This window comes from Larus michahellis, chromosome 2 (genome assembly GCF_964199755.1).
Source record: "Larus michahellis chromosome 2, bLarMic1.1, whole genome shotgun sequence".
Classification (NCBI taxonomy): domain Eukaryota; kingdom Metazoa; phylum Chordata; class Aves; order Charadriiformes; family Laridae; genus Larus; species Larus michahellis.
In genome coordinates this window covers 1,784,966-1,811,889 of record NC_133897.1, presented here as the reverse complement: position 1 = coordinate 1,811,889, position 26,924 = coordinate 1,784,966, and the positions used below count along the sequence as shown (strand labels likewise).

Here is a 26,924-nt window from a genome sequence, read left to right as displayed (position 1 = left end):
TCTGGTGGGTGAAATGAGGGGTCAATAAAATACCCTGTTTATCCGTAGGAAAGGGGAATTTAAGCAGCGATGGAAGAGAACAACTAGTGACCCCTACGCTCAGCCACAAACCTCACAGATGGCATTCCGCAGCGCGGCCAGGCTTTAAACCCTCCAGTCTACCAAGACGCATCGTGAAATCACTTTCTTGGTGTCTGTCCAAAGTCTTCCCTTGATTACCATCGCCCTGAACCCTTCAACTCTTTCCTTGGGCTGAACCGGGAGCACCAGGAAACCAAAAGCTCCTGCCCAGCTCCACCTGGACCGAGATCCAGTGTTTCGGGCAGGTGTCACTCACCCCATTTCCTTCCCATCATTAATCCCCCGCACAGAACCATGGTGGCCTTCCAGCCCATGGGTACAAATCACACCCATCTTCCCCCACCTCCGCGTCCACCCAAAAAAGCACTAGTCTGCTCCTTCGGCTCATAACTCAGCCATATCCTTCTCCTAGATGACTCCACAGCCTATAGATACCAGCATGAAGGTGTCAGCAATGGTCTTCTGATGACCTGCTGCTCAGTTGGGTGAGCTCCACTCAAAGTCCCGACCGCAAAACTCCAAGCCCAGGCAACAAGGGCCACACTGGCAGGACAGCAAGGAGATCCAAGCTAGAAATATCTTCAAACAAACCCACATCAAGTGGGACGGGTCATCTTCTGGGTGTACAACTTCTCCACCCTTCACTGGAGTTGTGACAGTCTACAGACTGTCCTCTGGTGGGATGACTACCAAGAGAAGGTTGTCTTCTCCCAAGACAAGCTTTAACTTCGCAGCGATGTTCTGCCAGTCTGGAAATCTCTCTCCATATAACAAACAAAACCAAAGGCAGTATTCCAGCCGGCCTCAGATTTCACTTGCCACATCAAGTGTTGAGGAACCATATCCAAAGCCCTTGACACACACGGGTCAACTGCAGCAGATACTTCTGCTGCTCTTGTTGATTTATTTACTTCTTACCCAAGGCCATCTTCACACTGCTACCTCCTTCCCATCTTTCTCAACGTTCCCAGTCCTAGCACACCCAACTCTTCCTACGGTGAGCTCTTCACTATCAGCCTCACCTTCACTACAACCTCCAAAGTTTGTCTTCCAGGAGAAATTCCTAAAACTTTAAACACAACTGGGCCTGGTATTTCCATACGGGGCAGCAGCACTGCTTCAGTCCCCAACACTACCACTTCCCTGTGCATGTGTTATTCCAAAAACAACAACAGGACCCTGCTCTTGCAAAGCTTAGGTCCCGCAGCACTAGGGACTCCATGAGGTTCAACAAGGCCAAGCGCAGGGTCCTGCACCTGAGTCAGGGCAGCCCCCAGTCCCAGCACAGGCTGGGGATGGAGGGATGGAGAGCAGCCCTGAGGAGAAGGACTTGGGGGGGCTGCGGGGGGGCAAAAGCTGGCCATGAGCCGGCAACATGCACTGGCAGCCCAGAAACCCCCCACAGCCTGGGCTGCATCCCCAGCAGCGTGGGCAGCAGGGCGAGGGGGGGATTCTGCCCCTCTGCTCCGCTCTGGGGAGACCCCCCTGCAGTGCTGCCTCCAGCTCTGGGGCACCGACAGCAGAAGGACACGGAGCTGTTGGAGCGGGGCCAGAGGAGGCCCCGGAGATGCTGGGAGGGCTGGAGCCCCTCTGCTGTGGGGACAGGCTGAGAGAGCTGGGGGGGTTCAGCCTGGAGAAGACAAGGCTCCAGGGAGACCTTCCAGTCCCTCAAGGGGCTCCAGGAAAGCTGGGGAGGGACTCTGGAGCAGGGAGGAGAGCCATGGGACGAGGGGGAAGGGTTTTGCACTGACAGAGGGGAGACTGAGATGAGATGTGAGGCAGAAATTGTTGGCTGTGAGGGGGGTGAGCCCCTGGCCCAGGTTGCCCAGAGAAGCTGTGGCTGCCCCATCCCTGGAGGGGTTCAAGGGCAGGTTGGACGGGGCTTGGAGCAACCTGGGCTGGTGGGAGGTGTCCCTGCCCAGGGCAGGGGGTGGCACTGGATGGGCTTTAAGGTCCTTTCCAACCCAAACCACTCTGGGATTCTATGAAATCTGGAAAACCAGGAACCAGAAAACGCCAGGATGCTCACGCTCTTCTTCGATACAGTTGCTGTGCAACAGCGCAGCGACGGAGAGCACTCGCTCGTTTTAACAACCACTTAACGCTGTTACCTTTTACATAAACACAGTGTGAAGCCGCTCGCGGTTAAACATGTCGGCTTGAAAGCGCAGATTTGTTTTCAGTGCATTTTAGATAACTTGGCACACCTCTCTCAAGCAATCAAAACTCTCCCCTGCATCCCCCTGTGAATTTGTCTCATATAGTCGATACAGCAATAAAAAAAATAATCTGCCGTGAGACCTACAGCTTTCTGAAGTGTCAGAAACCCTGCTGGATTCCTCAGAACTCCTTGTCTTCAACAAAGGGAAAAAAAAAAAACCAAAAAAAACCATCAAACCCCCAGAGTTTCCAGGGAAACTCAGTAAAATATCCAGAGTTACAGAAAATCTTTGCACGGTTGAGTTCTAGGCAGATTGTTTTGAAGATCAACAGCCCCACCAGGCCCATCACGCGGCCTCTGGAGACGGAAATCAGAGCCTGGCGAAACCCTGAGCACTCAGCACTGCTTCCCCCGCCCCCCCCCAGCAGGACACTCCAAAAATTTCTTCTACAAAGTCTCTTGTTCGCCTGCGGAGCAGCACAACCAACTTTTGCTGAGGGGACCCACCCGACCTGCAGACAAAACGGTGAGGGGTCTGAAGCTGGGGGCGAAGAAGCCACCCGGGTCTTGCTCGCTGGGGGAGCGTGGTGGTTCACCGCAGCCGCTCTCGCCTGGAGACACCTCCGGCTTCTCTCCCTTCTCCCAGAAAACCTCATCTTTGCCTCCTGCTCCTCCCACCTTGCGCTTCAGCCTCCAGGAGCTCTTTGAATGTCCTCACTCCTCTCTCTTCTCCCACAGCCTCGCTTAAGGCTCTTTTTACTACCGGGAATATGAGAAAGCCACGGCTCGGCAAGGCAGAAGGCAACTCCTTGACTTCTCCTGCCTACTGAGAAGGTGTTCCCATCCCAGAGCTCCTCCTTGGACACACACACGTAGAGCAAAAAGCACCCGGCACTATTTGTCTTCCCAGCCACGCTCACTTTTTGAGTGCAACCAAATTCCAAAAATATCGGCATCCATCCCCCTGCCCACTGAGGAGGGGATCGACGGGGTCCGGCACCACGCGAGCCCTCGCGTACCAGTCCCACCAGCTCCTCTGTGCCAGACAGCACCGATAAAGGCCCTGATCCAGGCACGACGGGCAAACACCATCTGACTTGAGCGCAACGGAGATGAGTCGAACAGAGAGTCGGATCTGTGAGCACGGCTGATGTCAAACCAGCGCTTCGAAATACATCCGTTAACTACCAACTGGCTAACGAGGGAGGCAAGATCCCCACGGGATCTTCATGTAGTCCGAAGGGGAGGAGGACTCAAGAAGAGGGCAAGTCTTGCAGAGGTGGGAAGAGAAGAAGAGGAGACACAGCCAGAGCGTGTGCTCCTCCTCCCGCCTCGTGTAACGGGGACAGAAAAGGAGGGAGGTAGATTAAACACAAGACGAAGCTACGGCAAGACTGTCAGCAACCCTACCGAGAAGGGAGGAAAACCAGCGTGGGAGACGTCACATGCAATGAGCGGATACGCACATGCTGGTAACTAAAAGGGACACCTGACGGAGGACAAGGACAATATATAAAGCTGGAAGGACTTCGGCAAATCTACCGATGTCAGCGAAACGAAGAAAACACAAGCAACGCATTTCCCCTTCCCGAGGGAGTGAAACAGCACGAGGACGTCATCAGAAGAGCAAAGGCTTACGATGGCAGATCTTTGGCAGCTCTCAGTCCCCAGCCTTTCTTCTCGGTGAGGATCACTTCGACATCTGCATGCTGCTTCTTCTGGAAGCGCCTGTTGGAGCAGTAGTCGCCGTTTGGGCACCTGGAAGAACTAAGGGAAGGAAACGGGAACAAATCAATTCCCAGCAGGACAACAGCGATAACAGAAACGGCTCAGATGGGAAACAGATACCACGGAACCATAATCAATTCAGTGTAAAACCTTCAAACGTGTTTCGCTATAAAAAGCACAACCATCTGACTGTCAACATGCAAATGCAGACAATTTATTTCTGGAAGGAAGACAAAAACATTTGGGATGCGAATGCCGCCGTACTTCAATGTCGTACAATCCAAATGGGATGATCCGGCCCCTTCTCCCCACGTTTTTAGGGGTTCTTCTCCCAAGATACCCCCTTCCCCTACACCTACTGCCCGGGCTATGAAATTAAAACCAAAGGGCAGGGCTTCTGCCGGGTAATCGCTCTCCTTCCACGAGGTGACAATCCTCGTGCCAGGGGGTGAATCCCACCAAGCGCCCTGTCCCTTGTCTCCAGCTCGCAACAGGAGTTCTCCCTTCTCCAAGCCTCTTCCAGGAGGGAAAAGGGAGACAACAGCCATATCCTGGTGAGGCGAGAGAGATGCAAAAGGAGAAATGAGAGGAAAAAAGGGGCTCAAGTAGAGCTACCTTTGCATTTCTGACTCCCTCCAACCACACTTACGATGGACTAGAGTTAAGGCTGAGGAGCAGGAGACTCCAGGCATTTTTTATTTTATTTTTTTTTAAGAGGAGGTTGCTCCGATCTAACCTCCTGCAGAAGATCTAAGGTCAGATGCTTGGCTCTGAAGATGTCTCCACACCAGCCAGCGGAAATGAGCGTACAGACAGCTCGTCGTCACTGCCCAGGAAAGCCTGAACTCCTTTAGGGGGTCTCAAGTCAGGTCGTGGACAACGTCGCCCAACTCTGGCAACTCATGAAACGCCACTTACCACTCTATCATGAGCAGGCGGTTGAGACAGTCTTCTCCACAAGCCACCTCCCCCTGAGCGCGCTCTTCTTTGGAGAGAGGAGGGCACTCGCACAGCATTCGCTTAATATCCCGGTGAGATTTGTTCTTCTTCCTGTCGAAGCGAAGTCATTGACACACAGGTTAGAATCGGGGCGGAGAAATTACTCCTCAAGCTTTACCAGTTGTTACTGGAAGAAATTCATTTATTCTGGAGAAACCGGGCATACGGATCGATTCCCTTCAGACAACCGCAAGGCGGTTGAGGGGTGACCACGGACACTGGTTTGAGCGGGAGGCGATGACCTTCCGATCACAAAAGCTGATTTCTCAGAAAGACATCCCAGGATATTTAACTTTTTTTTTTTTTTTTTTTTTTTTTTTTTTTTAAAATCTTCTCCTCAACGTCCACAATTCAACTTTACTTCCAACGGAGACGGGCGCACGCACAGGCACCTACGCCCAGAGGAAGGACTAAAACTCCTTCATTTTGTCGTACGAGAAGCCGATTTACAGAAATTCGAGTTCCTGTTTTTTCTGGGGGGAGGCTTTCCCACTACCCAGTACCACTTCTAAGGTTTAAATTAAAAGGATAAACTCGGATTAGCCTCTCGGGGAATACTCTATTCTGTAATCCTACGTAATACGACGGAGACGATCTCCAGACATCCCTTCCCATCTCAGCTATCCCGTAACAGCCACTTGGTTTCGCTCATCCCAAGGCCAGGAGAAAACCCGTATTCGAAAATATTAACATATAAACCATCAGTTGAGTGCACGGGCCATTTTAAAACAGCTTTCTTTTAATAAAGCAAATGGGGGGGGGGGTTTAGTTAGTTAAAACCTCGGCTTTACTGTCCAACAAGACGATGAAAAAAGCAAGCAAGAAAACGGCAGCTACAGAAAAGGCTGGGCATCAAAGGCATCTACCGAATTTAATTGCCATGAGACGACGAGGGAGACGCTTTGGAGGGTGGATCCCAGGCAAGGCAAAAAAAAAAAAAAAAAAAAAAAAAGGCGTAAGAAAAATAAAACCTCGGATTGAAATAAATAGCAGGTTTTACCTGCAGGTTAGTGGCTGGTTTTCAGACTCTGAATCAAGAATATCTTTCAAAACACTTTTTTTTTTTTTTTTTTTTTTTTTTTTGAGTATTTGAGTGAACGCCGTTACTCAACCACCCTTCCTTCTCTCTCGGGCTACGAGAAAAGGAAGGACGAGATGAAAAAGGATCGTGACGTTAAATGAAACGGCAAGATTTTACATAGGAGGAAATCAGCAGGCGGCTTTACCACAGGCTGTGCCGGGAATAAGAACCGGTCACGAGCTCGTAAGGAGCTCTCACCTACGCGTTAAAAGGCCAGGGCGAGCGTTTTTGGGTTTTTTTTGGCAATACGCTTACTAATCATCCCTAAAACTCAGAAACAGATGATTTTATTTCCCAGGGTTCGTATCCATCTGCAACATTCGCCCGCAAAAGGGAAAAGGATCATCTGCAGCCAACAGCCACCCTCTGATATTTCAAATTACAGTCTGCTAGAGCTAAAATAACTCACCTGAGGTGACAAATCGTTACATGCAGGTAACCAAAGCCTTTGGAAACACATTTTTGTTGTCCAAAACCTTTCCCACACCCAGACGGATTTCCCTGTGCCTCCGGAGAGGGAGCGAGCTGGCATTTGGGGACGCTTAAGAGACAAGAACTGGCAAGCCCAGAGGTGATGCTGCTTTATGGCTCTGGGCTTTAATGCAGCATCACCCCAAGTTCAGATGAACGGTGGACAATAGAGAAGAAGACAAAAAGCTTGGAAAAAATGTAATTGCTCATACAAAGTACCATGGGCACAAGAATAACACGTTTGCTCAGTGCTGATGCCAGTAATCCCACTTGTGCAAGTCCCGCCTCACACCCAAATCAACACTAGACCCAAACAAACCTCATCCCTGGAGGGGTTCAAGGCCAGGTTGGACGGGGCTTGGAGCAACCTGGGCTGGTGGGAGGTGTCCCTGCCCAGGGCAGGGGGTGGCACTGGGGGGGCTTCAAGGTCCCTTCCATCCTAAACCATTCTGTGATTCTATGATCCCTCCCCCTCCCTCCAAATCAACACTAGACAACGGGGATGCTGCAAGATGACTGAGAAAAGCGTATAAATAAATCATCCTCCCCCCACAGCCTCCCGTCTTCCACCTCTTCTCATCACTGGGGCCTGTCTGGGCCCAATCTGGTTTTTCTGTTCAGAAGAGACCCAGGGCGGGGTTAGACAGTTGTCCAATATCATCTCCTCTACGAGCAGCTTTGCCAGACGTAGGGAATGGGAGACATTGGCCCAGGTTGCCCAGAGAAGCTGTGCCTGCCCCATCCCTGGAGGGGTTCAAGGCCAGGTTGGACGGGGCTTGGAGCAACCCAGGCTGGTGGGAGGTTAGGCAGCCTCAGACCACAGCAGGGGGGTTGGAATTAGGTGGTCTTCAAGGTCCCTTCCATCCTAAACCTATTCTATGATCCCTTCCCCTCCCTCCAATTTATGCCAATTTGGCCATAACAAAAGCTATCACAGAACCAAATGGAAGTTAAAATCTACAATTCCCATAGCTAAGGGAAAAAAGAAGGGTAAAAAAAAAAAAAAAAAAAAATCAGTTACCTTTCTGTCAGGTACACATTCTCCTCAATAAGGTCAAAGTAACAGGGCATCTTTCCTTGCTTGGCGAACTCCTTCCAGCGCTGGGGGTCTCGGAAGTCATCCATGATACACAACCGACCCACCATGGAGGAGTCCTGCGGCGCCGTCTCCACCTGCTCTCCCTCCAGTTTCACCTTCTTCTTCTCCCTCGAGTCCACGTCGCTCTCAGAGTCGCTCTCCAACTCTGGGCGTCTTTTTTTTGGTGGGCCTCTTTCTTTCGCATCGTTTTTTTCCAAAACCTTCACCTCCTCCTTCTTCTCCCCCCCAGGCACCGGCTCCTTGGTCGAATTGCTGCTGATCTCGTGTGCCTGCACCGAGCCTTTTTCCTTCTGCCCGGGCACCTGGCATTTACTTGAGGGGCTGGGAAAACGAGGTTTGCAGTCATCATCCCAACGGTCTTCCTCTTCGTATTCCTCGTGATCCTCCGTTAGAGAATCCGGTACTTGCCCTTGAATTCGTTCATAACTAACTGCAGAAGGTCGGCTAGCAGACCTCGCATCCCAATAACCATTGCCTTGCCAGTAACTCTGAGAGCCGCCGTACGCTCCCGAGCCCGGCTGGTAAACGTAGCCCGAGTAGACCCCGAAGCTGCTATCTGGCTGCTGGTAGGTGCTACTGGGCTTCTCCGGCTGGGAAAAGTCCCAACCCAAACCACCCAGATCCTCCGTCGTATGAAAACCATCCAGCCTGGAGAATTCTCCGAGGCCAGACTGGTTAAGCCCACCCTTCCCTTGCCTACTGTCTGGCTTGGAAGAGCTCATCTGGTGTCGGGATTTATCGGCGCTTTCGAAACTCTCCGGCAGACAAAAAGGCTGCTCGTCTTGTCGGCCGATGGGTCTACCAATGGCCATCAGCTCCTTCAACGTTATCCTCTCGTCCGGGTTGGGTTTGCCGTGGGAGTCTGCCATCAGGTCTGCCTGACTCGTACTGTCAACTCCATCGCTCTGAGGCTGGCAAGGATCCGGCCGCAGCTCCTCCATCTCCTTCCTGCTGAGCTCGGTAGAAGTTGCTGGACTCTTCTCCATCCCTCTAGGAGAACATCTGCTCTCTACTTGTGGCCCACTTTTACTGGCCATATTCTCCACCCTCTCTTCATAATAAGGTCTACTGGACTCGGGTCGCTCATCGTCCCAGTGGTCGGAGAAGCGCCGGTTGCCCTGGCTGCTCCGTGAGGAGCCGGGGCTGCTCTCCTCCATTGTTATGGTGGAGTTCTTCGGTACAACCACAACAGACTGGAGCCGTTTCCGTGGCGCACCGTCATCGGAATCCGAGTCCTCCGTGTCACTGTCTTCACTTCCCCCCTCACTGTCGCTCTCCCCCGTGTCGGAGAAATCGTCGTGGCCAGCAGGAACAAATTCAGCAGCGTTGCCGCTGCTGTCGCACGTCGGGGCTTGAGTTACCGTCTCCGTTTCTTCTGCAGTGACAATCACATCGCAAGAGGGAAACAAGGCGTCTGGAAAAGCCGAAGCCACCAAGGGCTCGTTTCCCTCCTCCTTCTCGGCCAATACACCGGGACACCGAACTCTCGAATCATCCGTCCCAACTCCCTCGGTGGAAACAGCACTTTCTTCCACGACCTCTCTGCCACGGTGCTCCAGCGGCACTTCCGAATAGTACGAATGTTCATCTTTGAACGACGGCTTGCCTTTTGCCAAACCGAGATCAATGTGCTGAGCGTCCAACTCGAGCATCTCTTCGGCTTCTGAATGCGGCAGCAGCTCCTGGCACCCATCTGGCGGTGGCACGTCCCATTTGGAAGAGACGCTTTCTTCCGGCATGGGATGGTCCGACCTGAGCCTTGGGGAAGAGCCATCCTGGGAGGGATCCTGGCTTGAGCTCTCCACCGCCAGGCTAATTTTCTGGGAAGGATGTCCATGCTCATCGTCACAGGCAGACTTTGAGTGGAGCTCCTCCGCGCTCTCATAATCGCACGTAACGGTCTGCGGCTCTACCTGAACGTCTAGGAAAGTCTCAGATGTAACTTTTAAATCTGCTGGTTCCGCTTCGATTTCGACTTCCGAATGGTACAAAGCAGGGTCGGCATCGTCTGAAACGTAGCAAAAAAGCGGTTCTTTGGTTTTGTCGCACGGAGTTGCCTCATCATCCAGCTTCTTAAGTACGGTTTTAGTATGATCTACATTCACGACGGGCAAAGCGATGGCTTCCCCTTGCTGCTGTGGGACCGGAGCCTCCGATGGCCTTAACAGGCTGTTGCACTCGCTGGACTGGACCCGAGAATCGTCCGGCTCTTGCTCCTGAGACGCATACGTGCTCTCAAACCCATTAGATGGCAACGGATACGACGGACTCGTCTTCACGACAGGCGACGCTTCTGAGCGACACAGGCTATCGTCAGAAGACGGGGCGACATCCTCTGTTTTGGAGGCACTGGAAGTTGCCAAACCATCAGCCCTACCCTCCGGAGACCCATTTACACTCAGCTCCACGGGGAAACACGTTCTTAACTGATCGGGCTTTATCTTTAATAAAGTTTCTTGTTCCTTAACACTGTCATGGCATTCATTTCCTGCAAGCTCCTCAGACTTTGAGTTAGCAAAACCCACTTTCGATTCGTCTGCCTTTTTAAAAGCGGGCAAATCGTTTAACTGATTTAATGGAGAAAGTGTCTTTTCCCTTTCAAATTTTTTCGCAATGGACACCCTGATCTCATTGCTTTTTAGACAAGAGGTCTCTAAATCTAGAGAATTAGAATGCTGTTTTATTTCTTCCATCGATTCTGTACAACAGAAAGAACTCTTAAATTTATCAGGCTTTGGTGCGGGGGTCTTTGAAGGGGTGGACTTATAACGGGAGGAATTCACATTACTGTCGGGCTTAGAATGGGATGTCCCCTTTCGATAGCCAAGCTCATCAAGGGGAGAGCACCTTTTGGTTACTTCACTTTCTGAAGTCCTTTTTGAATCTCTATCTGCTTTCGAAGAAGACCTTCCTCTCCTCTCCACGTCAGCATGAGACGACTCGACTTTGCTGTCCCGGTCCGACTTCGAGTAAGAAGTCCTCGAGTCTCTGTAGGAGGAGGAGGAGTGGGACGAGGTACGCCTCGAGTCGCTCGATCTGGAATGTGTCCTCCTGTACTCGTCCTCCGAGTCCGAGCTCTCTCGCGCCCTGCTGTCAGCATACGAACGGGAATATCTCGACCTTTCCCTGTACGGGGAGCTCCGATGGTACCTGCGGTCGGATTCGTAGTAATGCGAACGCTCCGACCTCGAGTAGGAAGAGCTGGTTCGGGAGCTCCGATCCGATCGGGAACGGGAATGAGACCGGCTTCGCCTTCTCTCTCTGTCTGAGCGAGAGCGGGAGGACGCATACCGCGAATCTCTTTCCGATTTTGAATAGCTCGAGTACTTCTCATCCCTGTCCGACTTGGAACGCGAGGAGGACTTCCCCAGGTCGTCACCTCTGAGGGACGTGGAACTTCTTCTGGGATCTCTCTCCTTTTCCGTACTGGACACCTTCAGCTCATGTGAGCGTTGGCTGGAGGAGGTCCTCACCGAATCTTCGTCAGACTCGGAGCCCAGCAGCGTGCCGTCAGACTGGGAGAACTTCCTCTTTGACCCCTGCCTCCGGGAGCAGAGGGGAGCACCTTTTGAGCCATCGGAAACCTCATCCTCTTTCCCAATATGGGAATCTTCCTTCTGCGGAGTTATTTCCGTCTGCTCAGGCGTGTTTTGAGTTACGTGTTCTTCTGAACCGCGCGATACCGCACCCTGCTTGATGTCCGGCTCCAAAGCCTGCTTAGGTACCACGTGGCACGGCTCCTTCGAAACGGGGACTTCGACTTCCACGGGCGGCGACAGCAACAGCGTCGACATCAGCGTTACCGGCAGTTGTGGTAAGGCGACCGCTGCAGGAACCGGCATCGATGCTGCCAGCGACGCCGTCGGCGGAGGGGGAGGCGGGGGAGGCGGTGGCGTTGAGGGAAAGTCTGCGGCCAATGCCACTGGTTCCGTTACCGGTGCCACAGCCGGTGCCGGCAGCGTTGCTGCTGGAGCTGGCGGCGGTTTTGCCGTGACATTAAGCAAATGTTTTTTAAAATGGATCTTCCCTAATTCTACCTTCGGTTTGGGAGGTGAAGATTCCTCAGCTGCACCAGCGGCATCCCCCAGGTCCATTTTACTTTTGGGGTTAAAGTCAGGCTGAAGGGGTACTGCCGGGGAGTTCTGAGCTTCATTTTGTTTCTCGTTTCCGAGACCAGTCAGAAATCTATTCGGTAACGTCTTCTTGGTTAAACTAAAGCTGAAAGACACCTTCTGTCTTCCTTGCTCCTCAAGGTTAACCTTTGTTTTGGTGCCTTTGGGCAAAAAGCGACTGGAAGCAACGCCTTTGAACACCGGGCCTTTGATAAAACCAGCTTTCTGCACGGTTTCAGGCTTGCCCTGCCGAAGAAAGAGAAGATGAGGTTAGAGGAAATGTTTTTTTGGAGTTTTAACTCTATTCTACAGGCACAGCAAACAATTTTCTTTTACCTGGTGAATTTTTCATGACAATAAAATAGAAATTGATACCCTGGGCTGCAGTCTGGGAGAGCGTAACCGCGCGGCCTCCTGCGCCTGGCGCTCTCTTGAACAAAATCAATTACCCAGTCATTTCCAGTTTGGAGCCAAACCTCCTCTGGGGTTTGGGCTGAGGCTTTTTAATTGACTTATTAATGACCAACCTGAAAGTCCTTTTTTCATTTAATTCTTATTTTTTTTAAAAAAAGAGATAGAGTTCAACATATAAAATGAACTGAAGAGATAGTATCGCTTTATTTGTGCTGCTTCTGTGGTCCCAGGCTACAAAATATCCTGCGTTTTTAAGCTCTAAGTGCACCTGGATGCGTTTGGTTTCAGCATAAATCAGACTATCAGGAATTACAGCAGCAACTTGGAGCCCCGTCCTTTCCCGCCAACAGCCTTATCTCAGTCTTTAGTAAGTCCTAATAAGTTTCCAGGCTCGGGCGTAAATCAGTATTAACATAACGACCTCCAAGAATTCCCACCAGGGCTCAGTGGCGTGTGATGACTCGTGTCACCTCCAAGCCAACGGACACCGTAAAACACCCCACGCGCATCTCACCAGCAGCTCTCTGCTGTCGCCTGCCCAGCACCTCGCTCCTCGCCTCGCAGCGAGGACCGTGCCGTAGCAAACCCGTTCGTTTTTGACGTTAACGAGCTGAAACTCATCTTCTCTAGGACATGAAGAGCTCAGGGATGTCCACAAAGAAAGCCGGTGTGACAGCACTCACAGCTGAACCCTGCCTTTGGAAGAGGAGCACGTCTAGAGCAACAAAGCTCCTTCAAGACGGGAACCTCTTACCTTACAGGATGTATTTATCCAAGCCCCAAATTAGCAATTTTCGGAGCGTAAATCACCCTCTGTTTACCCATCTTAGCATTTCTCCAACTATTTTAAAGCTCAGGGCTCGTCTGCGCAAAAGCGGTGTCGCAGAAGCGCAATCCCTAAAGAGGGAGGTTGCCGACCGCGCCGCAAAGGTGTCGCTGTCGATAGCCTTTATCTCCACAAATCCGAAGCGCATTAGGGCAATTACGTTTTGCGTGACGAGCACAACTCCAACGGAAAGAGTCGTATGAAAACCGTACAGAGCTGGGTTTCGCTCCCATTAACTGCTGCGCGAACGCATCCTTGGCGGCAGCGGCGGTTTCCTGCAACCCACTGTGAATTATTACGTATTTTGTTATCCTTTAACTTTTGTAAAACAACGCACGAGCTGCTCGGGCTAAAGGCACCACAGTAAATTATTAAATAAGGCGTCGGTGGAATGGCAACCCCATCCCATTCTATTTGCAGCCTCGGACGTCGCGTATGCAAAAACATCCTTGTTTTTTGACGAAACGCATGGGGTTTTATTGTAGTTGTGAAAAAACACACCACGGTCGTCCCGTGATCAGTCTTGGCCACCCAACCCAGCACCCCGCACAGGTCCGATCTTCACCAGCAGATGATGAGCTGCATTGTGGAAAAAATGGGTGCGAAAAAGAAAAGGCACTCCTTTTAAATGGGTGTTATTTATACGGGTGCCATTTCACGGATGCTTTTAAACGAGTGCCACGGCTAAAAAGGCACCCAAACAGTGACCTTGAAAATAAGTCCCTGTCCACACAGGGACTGAAACACCTTCCTCTCTCCACGACTGTCTCACAACCATTTTTAGAAAGCTGCGCTTAAAATACTATCCTTGTTTTTAAAATCCACACATCAGAAGTGACCCACAGACTAATATCCAAGTGCATATAAACTAACTCACAGAAGAAGAAAGGACAAAATCAAGTGTCCGGCCCCTTTGGTAGGACTTTCTACGCGCCTTAATGCCACCGAGACCACTCTCCCATAGGATGCTGGGCTCGGCCTCCCGAAAAGCAAGGGTACATCAGGTTTTGGGGTTTGCTGGGTCAATTATCATCCCTACGTGACCAGAAATTCACACCTTTTTACCTCAACCTGTGTATATGCCTCGGCACAAGGGAGGAGTAAGAGAGCAGGTTCCCATCTTCAACCATACTCTTGATGTCTAATGGAAGGAGGTCTTCGCAAATCTGAATCCAAATTCTTATCAGAGACTGGATTCATCTATTATACCAATTTTGTATATATATATATTTTATATATATATAAAATATATATATATTTTATATATATATAAAATATAGTGCGTCAGGGTTCAAGAGTTTTCCTTCCTTCTAGAACTTCCGTGAAATTCTTTTCTGTGCAAAATTCACAGCTACGGAAACGCACCGCTGTTTTGCTCAAAACCTTTCCAACCGCGAGCGCAACAGACGCGAAATCCAAGCCCGCGCACGAATAACAGGGTCTGGATACGTCCACCTTTACACCAAACACAGGACCCGAAGGCAAAAAAATTTGCCGCTAAGCTTCTGTTCCTCCCCTTTTGAGAATCCATTCAGCAGAGATGACAGATTTCACAACAAATGTTTCACCCTCAAGCGCTCACCCTTCCAGGGATTATTTTTTTTTTTCTTAAATAACACCAAGTTTTAAAAAAAAAAAAAAACCAAACATGACTTAAGAGAATTTTGAACATACTCCACAGGTAGCTTTGGAAATTTAATAGGTAGCAATTACTGGCAAAAGCGCTGTAGTAGAAGAGGAGTTTCTCCTTCCTTTAATGTTTTACAGAAAGGGAACGTTCCCCAGAACGCTGCTGTGGGTATTTCGCAGAAAGAAAAAGGCGACAGGAGCTCACTCTGCGTATTCAGCGAGATACGTGATTATTGAAGCTCCTGCAGCTCTCCGTTTGCTTGGAACAGGAGGAGGACACGGGTACATTCACCAGCACAACCAGATACGGTCCTACAGCATCAAAAATTATTAGCAACAGGCGTTCCTACGCCAGGATGTTATAAACTGCTCCAATCCCTCCAAGTTTTCTCCTTTCCCCTTATATTCATTGAGCCATATATAGCAAAACTAATTATTTTTTTTTTCCACAGATTAGGTCCTGAAATAATCATCTTCTCATGGTGCAGAAAGCACCTACCTACAAGGAATGACTCAAGGGCACTGTCGCGCTCTGCTGTCACATCCCTGCGTGTAGATGGTAGAACATGGTTCCCTTCTTTCCTGGATTTAACCACTGAGCTAGAGACACCCCAGGATAACATCAGATTTGAATCATAGATCATAGAACTGTTCGGTTTGGAAGGGACCTTAAAGGCCACCCAGTGCCACCCCCTGCCCTGGGCAGGGACACCTCCCACCAGCCCAGGTTGCTCCAAGCCCCGGCCAACCTGCCCTTGAACCCCTCCAGGGATGGGGCAGCCACAGCTTCTCTGGGCAACCTGGGCCAGGGGCTCACCCCCCTCACAGCCAACAATTTCTGCCTCACATCTCATCTCAATCTCCCCTCTGTCAGTGGAAAACCCTTCCCCGTCCCTGATCCAGAGTCCCTCCCCAGCTTTCCTGGAGGGACTGGAAGGTCTCCCCGGAGCCTTCTCTTCTCCAGGCTGAACCCCCCAGCTCTCTCAGCCTGTCCTCACAGCAGAGGGGCTCCAGCCCTCCCAGCATCTCCGGGGCCTCCTCTGGCCCCGTTCTAACAGGTCCGTGTCCTTCTTGTGCTGAGGACTCCAGAGCTGGAGGCAGGGCTCCAGGTGGGGTCTCCCCAGAGCGGAGAGAGGGGCAGAATCCCCCCCCTAGCCCTGCTGGCCATACTTCTTTTGATGCAGCCGCAATACAGTCCACGCAAGTGGGGTTTAGTCTTGCAGTTTGCGTTACCTGGACCCTGAAGCTCTCTCGACTCGACAAACCCCCAGGTCAAACTAACCAGGTTGGGCCAACGCATGCCTCGGGGGCTACATCAAGAAAGGAATCAGTTTTACTCACCTCATTTTCTTCTTCTCTATTGCAATCCAGCCGAGAAAACATGCAAAAGAAAAGATAAAAAGAAGGTGTAAATATCAGGCAGAAACAAGAAACGTAACGTTAGATCTCTGGCAGTGCAAATGGGACGGACCCGGGGACGCAGAGCGAGGGTAACTCCGACCCTACGAACAATCCTGCTGCAAGAGATGTCCCTACCAATGTCACCCAAGGGTCAGGCAGACACGCCAACCTCCTCCGAAGGGGAGCACGGCAGAGTTTTGAAGCTCAATAATTTGGACACTGAAAAATTCCGCACGGACTTTGACAGAGCAAACCTTTTTCCAGCAAACTGCTGTCTTGGCGTTGTCTTCTGAGGGTCTGCAAACCAGCCAGAACCTTATTTCGACAGACGCTGCGGGCGTAACGCAGATATAAAAGTTTTGAAAATGAGATGTAGGAAGCTGAATTTGGTTTTCTTTTGAATTTAGTATTTTTCTTAGGAGACCGGAAACAGTAAAACCATCTGCCTCTCACCGCCAGAAACTAAAGATACTTAAAAATGTCTTTTTGCTGTGTGACCTGCTATGGATCTGCGGCTCTGGCTATCTACCATGACGCCTAGAACTAATTAATCAGGACTTCGGCAGCTAGCCGCTCGACAACGAACTAATGGGGAGCATCACCTTGATCCCAACATCACCAACGCCAATGCTGAGCCAACAGGAAAGCCCAACTTTTCCTCGCTTCCTTATATTCTTCACTCCGATACCACGAGCAAAGCAGATTCTCCTACAAGGAAGGAGAGGGAAGAGGAACGGGACTGCTCTCTCCGTGCTTTGCTCCGTACCTGGGAGAGCTTCAACGAGTTCCTCGGCCCCCAAAAGACAACCACAGAAGCAGATGTAAAAGTTTCGGCGGTTACCGAAACGCCTAAACCGAGATGTCAACAGCTCATCCGTCTTCAGCTGTTATTTCCTCTACCAGAAGTCCCAAAGCACCCTCCAGCGCTCCAACCTTCACGCTTGCACGCAGAGAAGCTTTTCCCCGTCTACCTTAGAGATACAGGGGAACCTTTCAGCCGGACTTCTGCTCAATTTTATCAGCTTTTCCACCACAATTCGGTGCCGTCGTGGTGAGACGGTGAAAGACTTCTTGCAGAAAAGGTTCAGAGATTTCACTTCAAACACCAGCTAATGGAGAAGTATCAGTTTCTGGGGAAAACAAAAGCCAAAGCTCTCGGTTTCTGCGTAACCCGACGCGGTGACGGCACGGCAGTAACCACCTATTTCCCCATTTAAACCATCAGCAACAGAGAATTAGGAGAAACCTGCTCCGAAGACCTACCACCAGCGGTAACATACTACTGCCTGTACCAAGGCTCACGTCCAACTGAGAAAGCTTATTAATAGGCTATAAATTATTCTTACGGCAGCAAGAGCAGGGCTCGTTTTCGTTGAGGAAACACGAGCCACGAGTTTAAGCAAGCTGCGGAGTACACGAGGGCACGGATGTGATTTAAGGGGGTTAAGCAAGCCATGAATTCGAAACACCGCTGACACAGAGGAGGTCAGAAGCCCTCCAAGAACAGCACTTTGACACCAATTAGTGTATAAAAGGAGGTTTCATCTTTAGGATCACAAAAAGTGGAGTTTTAGACTTCCAGGACACCGACGTTGTTGACAATCGGGTATTTTTGAGCGTCAGATGCAAGCGTTGACAAGGGCTGAGAACAGCGCTGAGGTCTAGCCCAGCCAAGACCCAACATGAACATTGGACTCGATGATCTTAAGGGTCTTTTCCCAACCTCAACGATTCTACGAAGATTTTCAACACGTCCGTAACCAGACGCGTTGTGATACAGCACAGAATAACAACGAACAGACGAAAGCCGATGGTCCTCAACCAAAAAAAAAAAAAGAAAGAACCGTCTCTTTATAGACAAGAACACAGATTTAAGTAGCTCTATGGTGCGAGACAGGTAATGAAGTTTAGTATTTGTAATATATATCCTGCAATATATCTGTAATAGGTATATAATAATATATATGCTGTAAGAATAAAGGAAATAATTCCTCTTAGCAATCCGGTTTCGCTCTTGTTGCCGAAACTTTGTATAAAACCAGTATGAAGCTAAAATGCTGGCAAGCGCGCAAAGCAGACGTCTCCAAAACCCAAAAGCTAAGAATAAAAGTTTCCCTTCCAAGAGGGCATGCCTACAAAACAGCAGGAATCGCGGCAGGATCCCAGCCAGCTCCACGTTCAGCATCCTGCCCAAAGCTTGCGGCACCGGATTTCCCGAAGAAGACACCGCCACGGTGGCAGAGGAGCCTCAGCGTCCGCCGCCTGGAAAAGATTCGCTCCACGAAGGCGGACGGCAAAGCACCGGCACGGCAAGAAAACTGCAATACGCTGAAGAGGAAGAAAAAGCTCGTTGAGATCCTTCACATCCCAGAGAAAATATTGCGGGAGAAAGTGAGCTGCGTTAGGATCTTGGTGCTCCAAAAGCACTCGGGAGGGAGACTCCTCAGCCCTCGGAGGGGAGAAAACTGCTAAAATTCGAGCAGCTTAAAGGGTGGCAAGGGAGAAATCAAAATATCAAAAGGCAGGAAAGAGTTAAGAAGGGACAAAAAAGATGACGTTGCATGAATTAAACTGGCTGTTCAAAATAAAGTATGTACGAACGAAGCAGATGTGACGTTACTGGTAATACCTTGTGTACTCCTAGATGCCTATATGAACAATTTAATTCCTACAGGACGGAGACGGGATTCTCGGAGCAGCAGTATTCCCTCTCTGCAGAGGTATTTCAGCCAGTTATACGCTCATCCCTCCCGAATTACCCCTCCATCAGCAGCTAAAGCAGCAGCAAATTGTCCCACCTGGCTCCGGGTGCCCTCGCGCCGGTTAATATATTAATTATACCTTAATAAAGGAGGTACCTGCCTCCGGTTATGGATCCCATTCCCATTTACAGCCTCTTCCTTCGCCCCAGATCGAAAAAAAAAAATATATATACATAAAAATAGATTTCCAAAATTAGTGAACACGCCGTTCTTCGCTCGGAAAACCTATTGCCAAATTCCCCCCACGCTGGGTTTGAAGTTACATAAAATCCCCCCCACACCGACCCCCCCCCCCGGTAGAAGCCTGAGGAAGGAGCCGGCACGCAGGAGACCCGGCACAACAAGAGCGTACAGGAGCTGGGGATCCATCCAAAGGCACAAGCCGGAGGTTTTCCAGCAGGTTTCCAGCCCCGGAGGTTTAGATCAATCCCGTTTGTTTCCCTCCGGCCGCACCTTGCTCTCTGCAGGTACATAAAAGGAAGACTTAATTAAAATTAGCATTGAATTTGGGCGCTTATTGGCTCGTTTCTGCGACCTTCACGAGGAAGGGCTTGTTAAAACCCAAAATAAAACTCGAAGCAAAACCGAAGACCTCTACAAACAAGTGGTTAATAAATAAATTTTTTAAGAATGCAGGGGAAAAAAACAAAACCAGGGAACTGTACCATCTTTTATTTACCTACAGCAGCCCTATGTAATAGTATTTTTAAAAATAAATAAATAAATAAATAAATAAATAAATAAAAATAAATCAGTCTGCACCTAAAGTAGAATTTAAAAGACCAATTTAGCCAGTCTGGGAGTCAGAGCTGATTAATTAAGGAGAAATATTGGTGGGGTAAGAGGCAGACGCGCTCGCACACACCCCACAAACGCGCGACTGAACCCAACACCAACCCGCGGCAGCGACTAAATCCCAAATCCCCGCGACGCACAGAGGAGCTGGCAGCTGCACAAAAGGCTTTTTTAAGGTTATGGATCCACATTTCGACCCAAAATTATTTATATTTTAAATTTATCAGTGGCCTGATAAGGGCATTCTTTTTCCATGTTGTTGTTCCTTCTGCTTTCCCGCTCACGGAAATGTCCCAGGTTTGGCACGGGCATGATAATAAAAAAATAAGGTCATATTTTAATTCTGAGGTTCCGCAGCTCCGGCATTTCTGAGATGCTTAAACAGCTGCGAAGGAGACACCTCTCCTCTTTAAAGTGTAATCCACATCGTAATCTGAATTATAGGCAGGTTTTGCTTATGCTAAAAAAAACCAAACCAAAAAAAAAAAAAAAAAAAAAGCCTTCAGGCTACTGAAGCCTAAATGAAAAGTGCTGGAAAAGCCTCACCTGCCCTGTGTCCTCTTTTCTTTTTTCTTCTTAAGAGAGAAAAATCTGGAAGCCTAAAGCTCTTCTTATCTAAACATCTGCAAGAGTAACAACCCTGGGGGCCCAGAAAGCCCCCTGGTGAGGAGGCATCAGCACACCTTGCTTTAAACCGATGGGGGTGTTGTGCGGGCATTAGCATAGGTCCATCTGAAAGCCAACCCACCTCGGCAATTACCTTTCTTTTCCAAAGAAAGGCAACAAAATGCAAATCCTCAGCACTCACCCCGAGGAAATCCCAACCTCCAGATTGTTTTGTTTAGCCCAGCTTGGCCAGAGATGTCCCACCAGCCTGGGGGACGTTGATGGACTTCCAGAGCTGCCCATGGATCCACCAGCACCTACCACCGCAACCTTCACCCGCAACGCCGGGGCTGAGCCAACCAGAAGGAAATACCAAGACCTCGGGTGGAAACTCGCAGTTCCAGCAAGATCCTAAAGCCAAAAAGGAAATATCTCGGCAGATTTGGTGACAGAAAGGGTAAGGTCTGGCCCAGCGCTGGAAGGCATCACCTCCTGGCTTCTGCCGCCACCGTGCACCACGACGCCGTAGATGTTCACTCGCTCCCGCTCTCGTTCCAGCTCCTGCCACCCTCAAACCCCAACGATTTCATAAAATACCTACAGGCCTGAAGTGCTATCGCCTGCTCGGCTTATTAGAAACTTCTAATAAGAGAGACTAGAGATTAAAAAAAAAAAAAAAACCAAGGACAAACGTGCAACGATCCCTGTGATTTGCTAAAACACGGCGCTAAACGGCAGCGAATTCTTTTGTCGAGTGCTGCGCTTTTAACGCCCAAACGTGTCCCAAAAATACCGCACCGCCAGATAATGTACAACCAGGGGAAAAAAAAAAAAAAGAAAAAAAAAAAAAAGAAAAGAAAAAAAAAAGAAAAAAAAAAGCAGGGAAGTTAATAGACAATCCCGCTCCTTCCCTCAAAAAGCCACAGAGAGAGGAAAGGCTAAAGCACACCCAGGAGTGGCGGGGGGCGGGTTGGGAATCACTATCAATCACCTTATTTAAACAGAAGGTTTGAAACCAAGCCAAGGTGGCCAGAAAATGAGGTCAAGGCAAGCTGTGTGCACATACCTGGCCCCGCAGCACGTCCCCCAGCTCCCGCTCTCCCACCCCCTCCTTCCCCAAACCAGCCTTTGCTGGTTTTACAACCAACGTTCTCCCCGGGTTTGGAGTTTTAAGGTTGGAGCTGGGGAAGAGATGCCATTTCTCCCCGGCTGAAAGAGGAAAGAAGCGAGAGAGAGGACTGAAGACGCCGGGAAAACAAGGAGCGGAACATGGCTGAAAAGAAATATTTCTTGTTTCATTTACAAAAGATAAGGGCCAAGCGACGTCCCGCATGGTCACAAACGAGCCAGAAAGGGATTTTTCTTTTAATATAGATGACTGACGTATGGACCCACCTGTAATCATCGGTGAACGCTCCCCTCCTACTACACCCCCCTGTGAAATTAACTGTACAAATCAAGAAAAAACCCTCTCACGGACCATTTTAATATGGCACGAGGGACATTAAGAAACTCAACTGTTGTAGCTTCCGCTTCAGGCCAACCCAGGGTGGCTGGAGAAGAGCCGCCGGGAGCAGATCCGAGAGGCACGACAACACACTACGGAAAACTCACGGCGCTATAAACTTCTTACTCTGAGCATTTTACACCCCCTTCTCCGCAGCTGGGGAAAATATAGGCTAAAAAAAAAAATATATATATGGCATGAGTTAAAATGCCTGTTCTTTGCCAGCTGAAAGCTCCGGCGAAGGGAATTCTGCCCAAACTGGGAATTGAGCCCTGGGTCCGCTGGAACCCGGGCAGACACTTCCCGGGGCAGGTCCATCCGCCGGCGATGGAGAAGGGAAAGAAATAAAAGGGGGTGGGGGGGGAAAAGGATGATTTTTGAAAACAATTTGGTTTTGCTGCTGCTCCTGTTGGGAAGGAAGGAGGGCAGAGAAACGAGACATCGGCAGGAGCATGCGGAAAGCCACAGGTTGAGGGTTTGTTTTGTTTTTTTTTTTTTTGGCTAAAGCTTAATTTATTAACTATTTAGCTATCTGTGCGTTAGTAATCTTAGCGGTTTAGAGAAGCGAGGGTCTTTTGCTTCGGGAAAAAGAGCCGGTTAAAAAAAAAAAAAAAAAAAACCAACAAAAAAACCCACCAACCAATTTCCAGTGGTTTCCAGTCTCCTGCTCCAATAAAAGCATCGCGGGATCCTCTTCTTTCCCTAAAACTGCCCGGGAATTCCCCAACTCACCGCCGCTAAAGAAGAAGCGAAGTCTTGGAGGGGCGAGGATGAGAAGGCAGGCCGTGCCCATGGCGGGGGGGGGCTCAGCCCCACAGCACCCACACGGGAAGGGACGAGGCCAGGTGGGACGGGGCGGGGGGGGGGGACAGGAGAGCGCCGGTGCCAAAAAGAAAAGGCATAAACCCCCCCCCCCCCGACACACACACACAGAGTTTACCTCCAAACCACGGCTCCCGGCTCAGCGCCGCCGGAGCATCGGTCCCCGCAAAAGTTCTTCCTCCTCTCGGAAAGGGGGGGGGGGCGGGGGGGGGGGAAAGGAGAGATTTCAGCGGCAGCTTCCCATCATCAAAATGTAAATGGAGTCGCTTTTCAGGTAATCCCGGCCACAAAAGCACCTCCTTTGGACACCAAACAGCCCCAAAAAGGCGGTGTTTCGCACCTACCAGGTACTCTTTAAACTGCCTTTCCACCCACCCCCCCCCCACCTGATGCAATTAACTCCCAAAATGCGGGCGAAGGACGAGGCTGGGTTTATCACACCCCCCCACCCCCAGGAACATCAAGCGGGGGAAGATGCGGGATGGCGAGATAAGGCTCCCCCCCCCCCCCCCCCGCCGTGGGGTACCACTCGGTGGGATGGACGGAGGGGGGAGTTGGACAAAAAAAAAACCCAAAAAATAAACAACAAAAACCCAAAACCACCCACATTAACCATTTTTAGCAGTTTTACCCATTCAAACCAGGGCGGCTTTTCGGAAGCGGGGGCGAAGGCGAGCTCGTTATTTCCCTCATCATCCTCACCTCACAATTCAAAACGCCGCCTCACAATTTCTCACCCCTCGAAAGGCTGAAATTAAAACCCTCCTTCCCACAGCCGGGGTTAAAAGCTCGGGGTCGGCTCCCACCTCAAGTCACTACGGCGGGGAGCCCCATTCCTCACTTTTTTTAACCTGTCCCCCCCTCCCATTCCCATCTCTATTTATTTCCAGGCTTTTCGGGCATTTTCATACATCTATAACCAGCCTTGGAAGCAGCGAGACCCTGAAGCCGGTTTCAGCGGAGGCACTTCCACGGTACAACCATAAACCAAAGCCATTTCTACCAGGGCGAAACCGCTTTTAGGATTAAATTTGGCTTACGCACCCCAGCTACCCCCACCCGCATGCTCTGGGGATACCGGCCCCACAAGCCAAAATTGCTTGCCACCAGCCAGAAGCAGCCAATGTCTTGTAACACCGCTGCAGATTTGTGGTAAACACAAATTCGTTCAGAAAAAAAAAAAAAAAAAAAAAGAGAGAAAAGCGAGCGCCAGCCTCCTGCAAAACTCCCTCTCGCGTCCGGCCTCCGCTGTCGTAGCCCGGTGGGGACGGTCACCTTTGACGCAGCATCTGCAGGCGCTGCCAGGTTATTCACTGGTAACATTTCCAGGCTTCGAAGGAAAAGGAATTAGTGGAATTAGGAGGAAAAAAAGAAAATTAAAAAAAAAAAAAACCCAGCTTTTTTTTTTTTTAATTTTCCTCAAATCCCCATCCCGTGCAACCACCGGGCTGCAAAACGGAAAAAAGTTCGGCGCGCGCTGAACTAAACTGCTCTAACGAAGTTAAAAGGTGTTCGCTACCAGGAAAATAATTTCAGTATTTCAATCCGGATGAAAAGCAGGCGGCTACGGCCAGCTTCCGCGCGACGCGAGGCTCCCAGTTCTACCAACGCTCCTCTGAAGCGCTCCTCCCCAGCGACAGGGGGAAGCAGAGGAAGGCGAGGAACCTGAAAGCAGCTCGATTTTTTTTTAAATAAGAATAATAATAATAATAAAAATATCTAAGCTGACTTACAATCGTTACTACCGGCCGCCAGCACGGGGCTTCACTCTTGGCGGAGAAATGAGCAGCTGGACACGCAGAGACTTTGAGGCTTCATCTGACCTGAGCGATGGCTCTGGGTAATTAGGTCTGTGCGCTAAAAAAGGGGGGACCCCCCCCCCCCAGACAGAGGAAAAAGGTAATGCCCCTGCCTCTAGGGCACAAGGTTGGGGACGGGAAGGACTCGCTCCGCAGGGCCGAGCCCACCGGCTCCCATCTTCTGCCCACCCCATCTCCTCGCCCGCTGTATTTCTGGACCAGGGGGGTTTCTACCCCTCCATCACCTCCTGCACCATCAGCAGCGGGGATCGCCATCCCGCTTCACCTGCCGCATTCTCCTTCCACGGGCGAGCAAATTCCTAAACTGACCTTTTTGAGGCATCACCCAGCCTGCATGACACATTCCCCCCCGCTCCCGCCGCCCCCTCCCCTGGCACTGCAGGGCACCTTTGTCTCCTCAAATGCCTGGAAAATAAAGATTTCGCCCCGTTTTGGAGGGCGGGCTGGGCTCGCGGAAGTCTACCTGCTGGAAGTCTACCTGCTGGCAGGAGAAGGCGAACGGCACCGGTGGGAGGAGACGGGGAGGTCCCGATGAGCCTGGTGGCACCGGGTGAGGTGGAAACATCTGCGCTGGCCACGCTGGGATGCAGGGGGATGCCACCCGCGTCACCCAGCGTGGAGACGTGTCACCTTCGTGGTCCCCGGCATCCCCTTCTCCCCAAAACAGGCATCAGGCGGGAGCAGCCCCGTCCCCTGCCCCCCGAGCAGAAGAGGTTCGTGAAAGATGTCCCCTAAAAGCTTCACACGGAGCTAAAAACATTCCATTTCAGCGGACTTTTTTTTACTTTTTTTTTTTTTCTTTTACTTTACTTTTTTCACCTTGAGCCACCCTACCGAGATCACCTTATAATTCAGACACGCCACGTGCCACCAAACGCTTCCGTAACTCGCCACATTACAAGTCGACCTTCGCAAAACGCCCCGTCCTTACCCTAAACTCGCCCCAGGTTTAAGGAGAAGATGCTTTCCCACCGTCGGGTGGTCCCTAAATTCAGATTTCACAGGGCAGAAACGGCACCTCGCCCCGCGCGCCCCGAAAAAGTGCCGTAAATAAAACACTGCAACGCCCCAGCCCGGCTTAAGGTGGCCGCTTCAATATAAAATCCTTAACGTATTTATTTCTTAACATGATTATAGATGAAGTTTAATCTTCTATTACCAAACCTGCCCGGCAGGTTAAGTTGGCGGCAGGAGCCATCTCGGGAGCCGCTCTCAATTCAATAAAAGAAAATAAACCCAAGCTCCCCCCGTTAACACCAACTCCCGGCGAACGGAGAGCTTTAAATCAAATTATTTCAGTGAGATTAAACGCAGTTTAACACGGCGAGAAGAAACGAGAGCTAACGAGGGGAAAACCTGTCCCCGGTTGCTGTGGGACCCCCGCTTGACCCAAACACGCGGCAAACACATTGATTTTTTCTTTACGTTTCTACGCCTAGTAAAAATAGGCGTTTATAAACCCCCTCTCCCTCTCTGTCTAAATATACACGCAAACAAATTATATTTAGAATTACGTCACCCGGTCTCTAACGCAGGACGTCGACGGAAGGCTGTCACCTACCCACTCTGAGCCACTGCAAGGAAAATATTCAATTGCAGAGGGAAAACGAGAAATAATTAAGGCAAGAGAAGCACCTGAAAGCCTTTTCCCTTTCAAAAACCAGGGATTCCTCCACCTCTTTCCCGTGGGATCACCTAAGCGTAGTATTTAGGAGAGCCGAGTTTATATATTAGCCGCTCTTGCATATTAAGTGCGGAGTGTGTAATTATCCGTGCATGTGTCCGGGTGACTAAAGGTACTTGGAATGACTCGGAACTCAAAATATCTTGCCTGGGTAGCCTACAGCTGCTAAATTTCCTCATTTTTGAGAAACCCAACGGCTGGAGCACACCCTTCCAGGGAGGCATCCCGAGGCCGTGACTTTCCCTGTCCCGTTCGCACGCATCATTCCATCCTTACTCACTCCACCGTAAAGGAACGCCGCCGACCCACGGACCTAAAATACGAAAAACCAAAGGGAAAAAGTATTCCCAGCCCGCTCGCACGCAGCCAGCGCCTGGAAAAATGCACGCTTTCCCGATTTCTAGGCATCTGGATTGGCAGAAACCACAGGGATCTCAACCACTCCAAGTGAAAACGTGGACCCATATTTTTTATTTTTTTTTTCTCCTCCCTTTTTTCATTTCCCCTGAAGCCGAACGCTGCGGATCTACCCTGCCTGTGATGCACGGCGCCTTTCTGGACCACAAGCAGATGGAAGAGGAGCGGTGAATGGAACCTGCACAAGAATCCAGGGTAGAAGGCCAAGCCAAGAAGAGGTCCTCCTCCCTCAAAACCCAACAAGGGTAAGAAGACCCAAAGTTGGGTACCAAAAACCAGGGAGAAGACGAATTCTCCAAGAGCAAAGCTACGACCCTCAGGCTTCATTTTTAAGAGAAGTGGGCAACGGTACCGAAAACGCACTGTGCATGGAGCAGGAAAAAGGCAAGAGAAGAAGGGAACGGGCAACGTTGCATGGCGTCCACGTCTCCTTCTTGGAGATCCCCAACCTGGAGATCAACGACCTCATTCAATTCAGCTCCATCGCAAGCAAACAGCCTCAGAAAGTT

The 26,924-nt window shown here is 50.3% G+C and overlaps 1 protein-coding gene across 1 annotated transcript in view; it reads right to left on the bottom strand.

The window, feature by feature from the left end:
• Positions 1-26,924, bottom strand: part of SETD2 (SET domain containing 2, histone lysine methyltransferase) — a 74,052-nt gene that overhangs the window by 43,052 nt on the left and 4,076 nt on the right. Inside the window, exons 2-5 of the mRNA XM_074573859.1 lie at positions 15,943-15,958; positions 7,543-11,978; positions 4,889-5,020; positions 3,881-4,009 (exon numbers count right to left, since the gene is read on the bottom strand). Coding sequence (XP_074429960.1) covers positions 3,881-4,009; positions 4,889-5,020; positions 7,543-11,978; positions 15,943-15,958 — 4,713 coding nt within the window. The remainder of the gene's footprint in view (positions 1-3,880; positions 4,010-4,888; positions 5,021-7,542; positions 11,979-15,942; positions 15,959-26,924) is intronic.